The following is an 11046-nucleotide window of genomic DNA, read 5'->3' on the forward strand; positions in this document are numbered from 1 at the left end:
GCGCCCGGGATCCTGTCCGGAATCCTGCCCGGCGGCGAGCGCTCCCGGGGTCCCGCTGCCCTCGCAGCGGTGCCGCTTCCAGCCCGCCGCGTCTCGCTCAGCCCCGTGCTGCCGGCACGCGTGGCAGACCCCCGGCCCCACAGAGAGACTGGGCAGGCGGCGCTGGTGCTGTCTCAGTTTGTCCTCAGCGGGGTCTTTATTTGCCAGAGATACAGCGGCGGGGCGCGGGGCGGCGGCGGCAGCCGCGGGCAGAGCCGGCCCTGCAGGCATGCAGCTGCGAGGGGGGAAGCGGGGACCGGGGAGGGAGCACGGGGGGGCACTGGGGGTCCTCCAGGCACAACGCGTGGGGGGCCGTGTGGCTGCTCCCGGGCGGGGGTCCCCGTGTTCCCCCCCGGGGTCCCGGGACGGAGGGGGGTCTCCGGGACGGCCCCCGCTCCGTCCCGCGCGGCCCCACCTGCGGTCCCGCACATACACGCGTGTTCCGGCGGGGCCCCGCGACGCCCCCCCAGCGCTGCGGGACGTGCGGCCGAGGGGGGCTGCCCCGCGTCTCTGGGCATCCCCGGGGGAGGGGACGGCGGCGGGGGACAGACTGAGAGAGCTGGGAGGACGTGGGGGAACGGGCGCCATGCAGGGCTCTGCCCCGCGGCCGGCTCTCCGGCGGGGCACGTAGAAAAGGGGGCGCAGGCGGGGGTGGGGGGCCATGCCGGGGCTATGTACAGGGGGCGCGGGGGCCGCTCAGCCGCTCTGCTCGCTGGGGGGCTCGGCGGCGGCCCCGACCTCGTTACATGTGGTGGCGGGCGGTGTGCCGGGGGCCGGGGGCTGCGCGGCGGCGGGCGGTGTGCCGGGGGCTGCGGGCTCCGGGGCGGTGGCGGCGGGGGCTGCGGGCTCCGTGGCGGGGGCCGGGGCCGGGGCCGGGGCCGGGGCCGTGGCGGTGTCGGTGGTGGGCTCTGTAGCCGCGGGCTCCGTGGCCGCAGCGGCGGGAGCCGGGGCTGCGGCCGGAGTCGCTGCCGCGGCCGGAGTCGCTGCCGGGGCCGTGGTCGTTGCCGGGGCCGTGGTCGTTGCCGGGGCTGGAGTTGCTGCTGGGGTCGCTGCCGGGGCTGGGGTCGCTGCCGGGGCCGGGGCTGCCGCCGTGTCCGTCTGCTCGGGCGCCCGCAGGCGTTTCATGAGCGTGGTCACTCGCACGGCTTTCTGCGGGGGAGAGACGGGGGTGTGGGACTGGCGGACGGGCAGGGACTGGCAGCTTCACCAGGCTCATAGCCCGCCCTATGTTGGGGGACCGGGCTCGGCTGAGAGGAGACACGGAGGCACGGCACAGCCACACCCACCTTCCACTTGGCCCGGGCGAAGTTCTTCTCGATCTGGGCACAGACACCATCCTTGATGTTCTTGTCAGAGGCAGCATTCCCAGAGATCCTGGAGAGGCAGTGAAGGGTGAGCAGCCCCCAACAGCCCCCCTGACTCCCCATCTGACCCTGCTGCTGCTCACCACTCATGGGAGATGGCCTCCTCCGCTGTGATCCTCTGGTCCTGCTCCACCTCCATTAGGCGTGTCACCAGCTCCTTAGCTGGGGGCACAGGGGAGAAGTCAGTGCCAGTAGGGGACAACACAGGACCCCACGTACCCCCCCAGTGTGGGGCTCACCCGCTTGCGAGATGTCATCCCAGTACGGTGGGTCGAACTCGTAGTCCCCAGCCAGGATTTTGCGGAAGAGGTTCTTGTCGTGGTTCTCGTAATCATCCTCATCTGCCTCCTCGTAGAAAGGGGGGTTTCCCGAGAGGCTGGGGAATGTGGTGGGGAGCTCAGTCAAGCCCCAGCCCCAAGCTCGTGTGACTACCCTGTCCCTCACCCCACACTCACAGGATGTACATGATGACGCCGATGGCCCAGCAGTCCACCGGCCGCCCGTACCGCTGCCGCCCCACCACCTCCGGAGCTGCGAGAGACAGAAGAGCAACCATCCCCCGGGGTCCCCAGCCACCCGGCCTCTTGGCCCCTCTTGGGGGAGTAGGAGGCGCCCACTGGAAGCACCCAGGATCAGCCCACAGGGTGATGGGGAACGGGAGGTGCAGCAGCAGGTAATAAGGAGTGGATGGTAAGGAGCAGCAGGGACCTGCTGGGACCCAGCACTGCCCACCCCTGCGTGCCCACCCAGCTGGCTCTCACCCACCCAGGTACTCGGGGGTGCCACAGGGCTCCTTAATGAGCCCGTTCTCCAGCTTGGCCAGGTGGAAGTCACTGATGACGATCTTGGAGTTCTTCAGGCGATTATAGTACACCAGGTTCTCCAGCTGCTGGCACAGGGACTGTGAGTGCCAGGACAGGGGGGCATGGCAGCACCCATAGGTGCTCCCACCCCCCTGCCACCCACCTTGAGGTTTCTGTGGACGATCTTGAGTGAGTGCAGGTAGGCAACAGCCTCCAGCACCTGCCGGATGACATTGCTGGTGTCCTTCTCCGAGTAGTAGCCCTGGTCCAGGATCCAGTCGAAGACCTCCCGGCCAGTGGCCCTGCAGACAGCAGCTCTGAGGAGACCCACCCCTGGTGGGGCCACCCCCTCCCTCCCCCAAATCTCCCAAACTTACAGCTCCAGGAAGATGAAATATTCCTTGCGGGTGATGTAGACATCCACCAGCTGTAGGATGTTGGGATGCTTCACCCTGAAGAGAGACAGGGGCATGGCTGCGAGTTCCCAGATTGCCCAGTAGCACAAGGTCCTCTCCAGCCCCAGCACTCACATTTTGAGGATGATGATCTCGTTTTTGGCTGCCTTCCGCACTTTCCGCCCATCCCGTTTCAGAAACTTCTTGCAGGTGTACAACTTGCCCGTCGACTTCTCCTTGGCCCGGAAGATTTCACAGAACTCCTCCCTGCAAGGGTACCCCCAGACATCACCCCGTTCCTGGGGACCACTGAGACTGGGGTGTTTGGGTGGTCCCTGGGCCCACCAGCATTCCCCTAGATCCCAGCAGTCAGGGAAGGTGCCACAGAACTGGAAGAAAGCTGTGGCTCAAAACCACTTTGGAGGGGAAGAAAAAAAAACAGCAGTGAGAAGCAACTGATATGGAAGAAGCAAACTGATAGGGAAGGGGGAGAATTTGCTGTTTAAAAAGCCCCATCCTCAGGACAGGAGGGGTAAGACCCACTGTGAAGCCACTCGTGCCAAGGTGGAACAGCAGCAAACCCAACATTAGCATCAGCACAGCAGTCGGGGAGAAAGAAAGGAAGATGTGCCGGTAGCTGCAGTATTTCTGTTCTATTATTAATGGTGCTTGAGCCCATCGGCCAGGCTGGAGCTGCAGGGGAGCCCCTGGGGGGCACTTGGCGCTGCTCCAGCAAAGCTGTTGGCTTTCCAATCCCCCCAACTGCGCTGAAATCCTCATGGCCACTGCCCTGGGTGGAAGGAAACAGTGACCTGTGGGCTTTGGGACTAACTGCCCAGAGGATGGAGCAAAGATCTGAGAGCACCAAGGTCCCCACTGCCACCCAGTGTGACCCTGCCAGGTATGACCTCTGTCCAAGGTGTTTTGGAAGTCGATGGAAAAAATTCTGGTGCCTATTTTGCGATCAAGCCGCTCTCAAGGGGCGTGAGGGCTTAATTTTTTTGAGCGCATCCTAACAGGTTCTTCAGCATGGCGATAAAAGTTGGGGGAAGCAGCAGTGCTCCACTGCCCCCCAAGTGACATCTGCCTTTCCTTTGCTGTAGCTGAGCCCTCCTGATTCACAAAATGCTCGAGGGAGCCAGGATCGTGTGGAATTGCTGCAATCCCTGCAAATCTTAAGGGGAGGAGGGAGGGATACGGGAAGCTGCCCAGCTGCAGCCAGCAGCAGAGGGAAAGCTCACTGCCCTGCTTGGAGTTAGCTGTGTACATCCCCCATGCACCCACGAGCAAGAGGGACTAATTAGGGTAAAGCCATCCCAAAATATACCCTGCGATCCCAGCCCAGCTGGGGACAAGCACTCCCAGAGCCCCCACAGGCAGTGTTGTGCCACTCCTCAGCACCCCAAGAGCCCCACACAGGTGGCTGGGGTTCCCCAGGGCATCCGTGGGGCCGTGGAGGGACCAACTCACGTTTTGATGACCTGGCCCAGGTCATATCTGTCGGTCACCTCAGACGGCTGGTTATAATCTTTCTTGTCTCCCAGCGTCACGCAGCCAAACGGCATCGCAGGGCCCGGTGCTGGCAGGGCAGGGAGAGGCAGTGAGTGCCCCGGCACTGCCGGGCCCCCTGGAGCCACAGCAGACCCTCCCGAGCTGTGCTAATTAACGTGGAACCTGAGCACAGCGGCTGCTCGTGCTCTGCAGCTGCCGCAAGCCGCCGTGTGCCCAGCCCCACCGATGTGCATCCATCCCTGTGGCATCCAGCCTCTCTGCCTGGGCTCAGGCTGCCAGCACAGCCACAAGCTGGCCCCTCTGGCCTCTGTTTGTGGATTATTAATAATTAATTAGCAGTCAGGGTTAGCACAGTGCCTGGAGCACCCACTGGGGAGGCAAGCGGAGGTGAACAGATCCTTTCCTGTTTCTCAGCCCAGTTTTGCCCACGGTAACATTTCAGCAGACGGGGCCTCCCCAGGCGGAGCATTGTCACACGTTGTCACATGTGCAGTGGGTTACACCAGTCTCAGCTTCCCATCCCCAACCAGCCCTGACTGGCACCAAGCAGGTGGCACTGCAGCTTGGAGGTGCCAGCCCTCCTGCCACCGGCAGCGGTCAGGACACCAGCCTTGGCACACGCCAGCTTCTCCAGCCCTTTAGAAAGGATGCTTTGCCCCTTGCTTCCCTGTTGGGACCCCTTCAAAACCAGATCCTTCTTGGAAGCTTCCCAGAAAAAAAAACCTGGTCACATAAAGTGATTTTTTTTTTCCCTTTCCCACCGTGTTACCGGGAGGAAGTTTCAGCTGACATTATTTTTTGATGGCTCAGAAGATGACAGAGCTGCCTGGGGTCCCCCAGCCCTCTGGGATGGGCCTGAGCGGGACCTTGTGATGGGAGGCTGGCACGATGCTGCAGGCACCCGTTGCCCAGCGCTAAAGCTCCCCAAACAGCACGCTGTGCCGTGCGGGCCTGGCTGTGCCGCGCCGGCGGCGAGGGCTGCGGGCAGGATGGCTGCGGGATGCGGGATGCGGGAGCCGGCATCGCGGGTACCCAAGCGCTGAGCCTGTTGCTATGGCAATGGGAGCTGAAGATGCAGAAAGCGGCACATCCTTTGGAGGGGGCAGGGACGGGCAGCACCCGGCAGCACCCGACCCACCTGCAGGTGCACAGCCCCATCCCTGCTGTGTGGGCCCTGGGAGGAAGGCACGCTGCCTGCAGCACCCAGGGCATGCACTTAAGTGCTCCCTGGGGTGATTGACCCAAACCTGGGTGGGACGTGAGTGTGATGAGCCAGTGAATGGGGGGATGCTCCTTCCTGCCTCCATCCTTTGGGGTTGACCTGCCTCTGTGCCTGCTGGAGCAATGCCCACAGAATGGGCGCTCCCAGCTTGTAAGGCACCCAGGCACTGTCCTGCCAGGAAAGCCCACACTGGGTAAGAGCACCTGCCCCAGTCCCGCTCAGCATGCACCGAGTCCCAAAAGAGAAGCAGAGCACCCATGGGACACCACTGCTTGTTCCCCAGATTGGGTGAGGCTTTGCAGCCTACACCTGACTCATCCCAGCAGCTCTTCCGGCAAATGTGCCCATCCTGGCACACCTGTGTCCCCGTGCCACACGACACCGGCTCTGCCGTGCCACTGTACCTGGCCAAGGGGAATGAGGGCTGTCCTGGCAGCTGCTGGAGGGGCGGTGGGCTCAGTGCCACAGGTCATCAGGGGTAGGGCTGGCCGGCGGGTGGGCAGGCAGACTGCCAGCACTGGCAGCACAGTGCCAGGATTAGCTGGGAAGGGGACCCGGCTGGGATGATATATCGGGATTTTATTGCTGTCTCTGTGAGCACTCAGCTAATCTGCGCTCATACAATTAGTTCCCGTTGGTTTAATGGGGACCCATCCTGCCAGGACTGAGCATTGCCACCCTCCCCTGCCCCAGGCTGGCTTCGAGCAGCTCAGCGCACCTGGGATACCCTGCAAGGGAGGCTGGCACCCAGCCCAACATCGGGGTCAGCACCTGCACCCCACAGTTGAGAGCACCCCCACCGGGGCAGGGGCACCCAGGCAAGAGGTGGGCGAAAGTGCTCCCTCCCCGGGGTGCCGGGGGGAAGGCTCGGTGCTGCGCTGGCACCCGCACGCAGCCAGCACCCCCCTCCAAGTGTCTAATTTGGGAACAGAAGCAACAGCGGGTGTAAGACAATAGCGGGGAAGTGGGTGGCCGGGTGGGGATGGCACGGAGGGATGACGCAGCCGTGCAGCCCTCGCCAGCGGGGCCCCCCAACCCCCGACCCCCAGCTCTGCCCCACGGTGTGAGGTGCCACCGGCTGGTATTTAATCTCCAGCCCCGCTTCCACCTGCAGCTGCCCTGGACATGTCCGTGGGGGGTTCCCCTTGCCATACCGCCCCCACGTCCCGGGGGAAGGATGTACCGGGGACAGGCAGAAAACGCAGCCGGGCTAAGACGGACCGAAATATTGCTAGTGCAGGGAGCGGGCAGGCAGCGGGAGGCGGAGGGGAGGCGGAGGGGCCGGCCGGCCCAGCGCTGCCCGCGGAGCCGCCGAGCTGGGGCTGAGACAGGGCTGGGGGAGTCCCACCGCCCCCGGCCCGGGGCGTGAGGAGGGACTGCCCGGGCCGCGCACCGCAGGGAGGTCTGCGTTTGGCCGGCTCGGAGCGCTGCGGCAGCGGGAAGGGAGCGGACTGCGGGAGAGAGAGGTGCGGGGTCCGGGAGGGGATGCTCAGCGCCGGGACCACGGAGAGAGGCTCCCCGGCAGCATCCCCTGCCGCGGTGCCGGCCCGGTTCTCCGGGCTCCTCGCGGAGACGGGGGCGGCACCGGGGCAGCAGCGGCCCGGGGGGCGAGCGGGGAGGCGCGGGGGGAGCCGGGCTCCGGCAGCTCGCCGTGCCCGCGACGCCCGTCGGGGATCGGGGTCTGCGGGACGCGGGGTGCCGGCGGGGACAGCGCGGCGGCGGGCAGCCGTCGGGGCGCGCACGCACCGGACAGGGATACGCGCGGTCCCGTCGGGGCGTCCCGGGCCATCGGGGGCGGGAGGGGAGTTGGGGGCAGCCCCGGGCCAGACAGTGACAGATGCCAGCAACGCCCCCCCACGCCGGGCCCGGCCCCCCTCGCCCCCGGTCCGGCGCGGCGCGGCGCTCACCTGCACGCCTCTCCGACCGCAACGGGGGGCCGCGGCCCGGGGCCGCCGCTCGGGGGGAGCGCGCCCCTCCCGCCCGCCCTCCCGCGCCGGGCCGGGGCCGAGCCGGGCCGAGCCGAGCCGATCCCCGCGATCCCCGCCGATCCCAGCCGATCCCCGCCGATCCCAGCCGAGCCGTCGGTCCGTCGCGGCGCGGCCCCGCGCGCCCGGCGCGGCAACTTGGGGGGGTGGGACCGTGGGGGCCACGCCCCCTTTCACGCCCCGCCCCTCCTCTGACGTCACCGCCAAACTTCGCGCCCCGCCCGTGGGGACGGGTCACGCGTGGCGCTGGGAGCGGACGGGCGAGGCGGGCGGGTCGCGGGGGGATTGTCACCGAGCTGGGTCACCGCCACACCCTGGGAGCCGGGAACCCCATGGGACCTCCCCACACCGCCTGGAGTGAGCAGGGATCCCCTGGGCTGTGCCGTGGCCCCTGGCTCGGAATGGGATGGGAGCAGAATTTTAGCAAAGTTGATCGTGGGCTTAGTCCACGGTATCACAGATACACGGATACACAGGTATCTGTCCCCCGAGGGCACTAAAAGGCACCACGGGGACACGGGTAGACAGACACATGTTCCTGCCTCTGTGCCATCATCCAGTGGGAACCAGGCAACTTCATCCCCAGCGGCAGGGCCGGAGGCTGTACTCACTTCCCCATGACTGGGTTTGTCCTTGTCCCACAGCCTGGGGCAAGGAACAAGAAAGGGACAAGAAATCGGCTGCCCTGATTCTCTTATCTGTGCCCACAGCCCAGGCACGGGACCCAGCCCGGGGTGGGCAGCACGGTCCCCAGGGCACAGTAGGGCACCGGTCCCTTCCCCAGCCCTCTCGCCCCCCCACTCCTCACGCCGTGCAGCCACGTGTGTGGAGCCTCCCCAAGGGCTGCGTGCCACACGTTGGCATTTGCTGCCCATATAGTGCTGCTTCCGAACTGCACCCCCACTTTCCCCCCGCCCCTGTGCCCACCAAACCCCAGCTCCCCAAACCTCCTGACTCGCACCTTCTGCCACACGGGTGTGGCCGTCCACTCCCGGGACCCACAGCCCCCTCCCGCCCATGGATGGGGACGCCAGGGTCCCAAAACCAGCGTCTCCCCTCTGTTCACTGGGGACCAGCCAGCACTCCAAGGGAAAACCAGCTGGGGTGCCCCCAGCACCCATCCCCTGTGTGGCACCGAGCCCTGCCAGCCCCAGGCCTGCCACCACCCATGCTGGGTAATTAAGGGTGTGTGAGAGCAGGGGGAATTAGCAGGGCACTGTAGTTTGAGCTTCTAATCAAGAGTTTAATCATACCGGCTGGCAGCAGCGCACCACGGTTATTAATCTCTGCACCTCGTGGGGACCTGGAGCGTAACTCATAATTACCCGGCAGGCGCCCGTGTGGCTCGGGGCTGCCCGGTGGTGGCTTGCAGCATGAGGGATGTGGTGGCACTTCTCCACTGTCCCTGTTCCCACGACTGGCTCGTGCCTGTCACCTCCTGGCACCAGTCTCCTGCCCGTGGCAGAACTGCCACAGGGTCCCATCACTGTGCTCTGCTCCCCTCCTGGTTCTGAGTGGTTCAGATCTTGGTCCACTCTGTGCCCCATTTTGGGGTGATGAGCTTTGCTGACCCCAATGGCATTTGTCCTTACAGTGCTGTGTCCCGCTGCCCTGTGCACCCACCCCACTACACCCCAGAGCTGAGTGTGGGGTGGCACGGCTGGTCTAAGATGTTTTTTCCTACAGTACCCCTGGAGAGGTGCCTGAGATGCCCGAGGTGGGGCTGCCAGGGCTGGGGGCACCTGGCTGTACACCTGCACCTCAGATGGGGCTCATGGGGTGAGGGACACCTGGACATATCCCCCTGCTTCGGTTGGAAGATATCTGGCTCTATCCCTCTGTCCCAGGAGGGTGAATGGGATGGAGGGCCAGCCCAGATGGTGCTGGGGGGTGCAGAGGGGGGGTGCTCAGCATGTTTGTTCTGGGGTGCAGCGGGATGCATGTTCAGCGTGTCTGGTGGGGTGCAATGGGGTGCACTGGGGTGCACTGGGGGGTGTTCAGCGTGTCCGTGACTCAAGCACCACGCGGCACCGCATCCCTGCGTGCTTGCCATCGCCATGGCAACCGCCAGGCAATCAGCGATAATTGCGCACGTCGGCCCGGCAACGGGGCCAAATAAACCCCATCCCTCCTTTCGGGGGGCCGGCGGGGAGCAAGGGGGAGAGAAAAAGAGGCAGTGCAGCTGCTGATCGCCACCCCTCGCCCTTTACTGGGATGAGTGGCAGTGGGGGTGCACAGTGGCAGGGCTGCCCTCCCCATAGGTGTCCCATGGCACCCATGTGCCCTGGAAGGCGTCAAGGGAGACAACCAGAGAGCCACTCAGCTCAGCCACCAGCTATGGTGTCCCCCACAGTGCCACAGCTCTGCCAGCTCATCCCAGTTGGTGACCACACCTGTGTGAGGGCAGGGTTGTCCCACACCTGGCTGGGCACCACTGACTGTGGCTCCTAGTCCCTGGCCAGCCTGCTCCTGATGTGGCCTATTCCTGTAAAGATAACAGTACAAAGAGCCTTGTACTTCTCCACTGGCTTGGTCCCTGTCACATCCAGGGCTGGTTCTTGTCCCTGGAGACCTGATGGGGAAAGGAGGCTTGTTTTCCACAGTGTACTCCTGTATCAGGGTGATGATATGGCATTAGGGTTTGATTCCCCTTCCCACTGAAAGAGCTTTGGGGGTCCCCTGGGTCTCTGGCAGTACCTGCAGCCATAGGGACCAGGGTGCAGGGAGGCTGTTCAGGGCTAGGGCTCAGGGAGAGAACTGGCCCTCAGGGAGAGGACCAGGACCAGGACTAGGACATGGCTGGCACTGGTCCTGAATGGGTGCTGGCATGGGGTGAGCCTCCCCAGCTGAGGGCTGGTGCTATCTCAGGGGCAGAGAAAGGAGAAAAATATGTGCCTTATGACCTGGAAGGCTTTCGGGTAAAGTAAAGCTTCCTGGAGGAGAGCAGAGCTCCCTAGGTGCTGGCAAAGCTCCTTCGGGGGTCAGCAAATATCCCCAGAGCCCAGCAGAGATTCCCAGGGACCACCAAAGCTCCTCAGAGACCAGGAGAGGTCCTCAGGGGCTACCAAAGCTTCCCAGGGGTCCCTGAAGCTCCCCAAGTACCACCAAAGCTCTCCAGAGGCCAGCAGAGCTGCCTGAGGGCCATCAGAGCCTCAGGTGGGTGCAGGGGTTCCCCAGGCTGTGCAGGTGTCCCCAGTTCCAGGTTCTAGAGCCAGGCGGGGAGAGCAGAGGGACAGAGCTGGCTGCAGGGGCCGGGCTGGGGGCAGCAGGGGCTGGGGGTGCCGGGGTGCAGCCCCCCTGCCTCTCACAGGCATCATTAGCAAAACTTGCCGGTTTCTAAAAATGGCACGTCGGTGCCGCGGCGCTGCTCTTCACGCCCGCTCCCCGGCACCGGCAGCCGCTAAAAACAGCTCGGAGCTGCCTGCTGCCTCCTGCCACCTCTCCCCGGGACGGCTGGCACCGGAGACCACCGCCTCACCCAAACACTGATTTAGCACAGTTTTGCCCGTCCTCAGTCCAACTCCCAGCCCGTGGCACCCGCTGCCTGCACCCACTTTGCCACCAGGAGCCCAAACCCGCTGTCGAGGTGCCATTGCGGCATCCCCGGCAAACGCCGTGGCAGCAGATCCCCGGGCGATGCCGGTGGTGGGACCGTGCTCGGCTCTGCCTGTGCACCCGCAGCCCCGCGTGCGGCCACTCATGTTTTATAGATGGCTCCGATTTTAA

The 11046-nt window shown here is 64.9% G+C and overlaps 1 protein-coding gene across 1 annotated transcript; it reads right to left on the reverse strand.

The window, feature by feature from the left end:
* Positions 1 to 735: 735 nt before the first annotated feature.
* CAMKV (CaM kinase like vesicle associated) lies at positions 736 to 7334 on the reverse strand. Its single transcript, XM_058845206.1, has 11 exons — positions 7243 to 7334; positions 4072 to 4180; positions 2737 to 2868; positions 2584 to 2658; positions 2370 to 2508; positions 2169 to 2289; positions 1859 to 1934; positions 1643 to 1779; positions 1487 to 1565; positions 1326 to 1413; positions 736 to 1188 (listed from the first exon to the last, which is right to left on the reverse strand). The coding sequence occupies exons 2-11, from the start codon at positions 4164 to 4166 to the stop codon at positions 736 to 738; spliced, it is 1395 nt and encodes a 464-aa protein (XP_058701189.1). The 5' UTR covers positions 4167 to 4180; positions 7243 to 7334.
* Between the last annotated feature and the right edge of the window lie 3712 nt (positions 7335 to 11046).

Source organism: Poecile atricapillus, chromosome 9, assembly GCF_030490865.1.
Source record: "Poecile atricapillus isolate bPoeAtr1 chromosome 9, bPoeAtr1.hap1, whole genome shotgun sequence".
In the NCBI taxonomy this organism is placed as follows: Eukaryota; Metazoa; Chordata; class Aves; order Passeriformes; family Paridae; genus Poecile; species Poecile atricapillus.

What these genes read in the sequence shown, in the direction of transcription:
- CAMKV (XM_058845206.1), bottom strand. Translation starts at nt 4,166, where the DNA reads ATGCCGTTTGGCTGCGTGACGCTGGGAGACAAGAAAGATTATAACCAG. An exon ending in CTGGGCCAGGTCATCAAAAC is followed by an intron (nt 2,869 to 4,071) that starts GTGAGTTGGTCC and finishes GTACCCTTGCAG; the next exon opens with GGAGGAGTTCTGTGAAATCT. An exon ending in GAGGCCATCTCCCATGAGTG is followed by an intron (nt 1,414 to 1,486) that starts GTGAGCAGCAGC and finishes CTGCCTCTCCAG; the next exon opens with GATCTCTGGGAATGCTGCCT.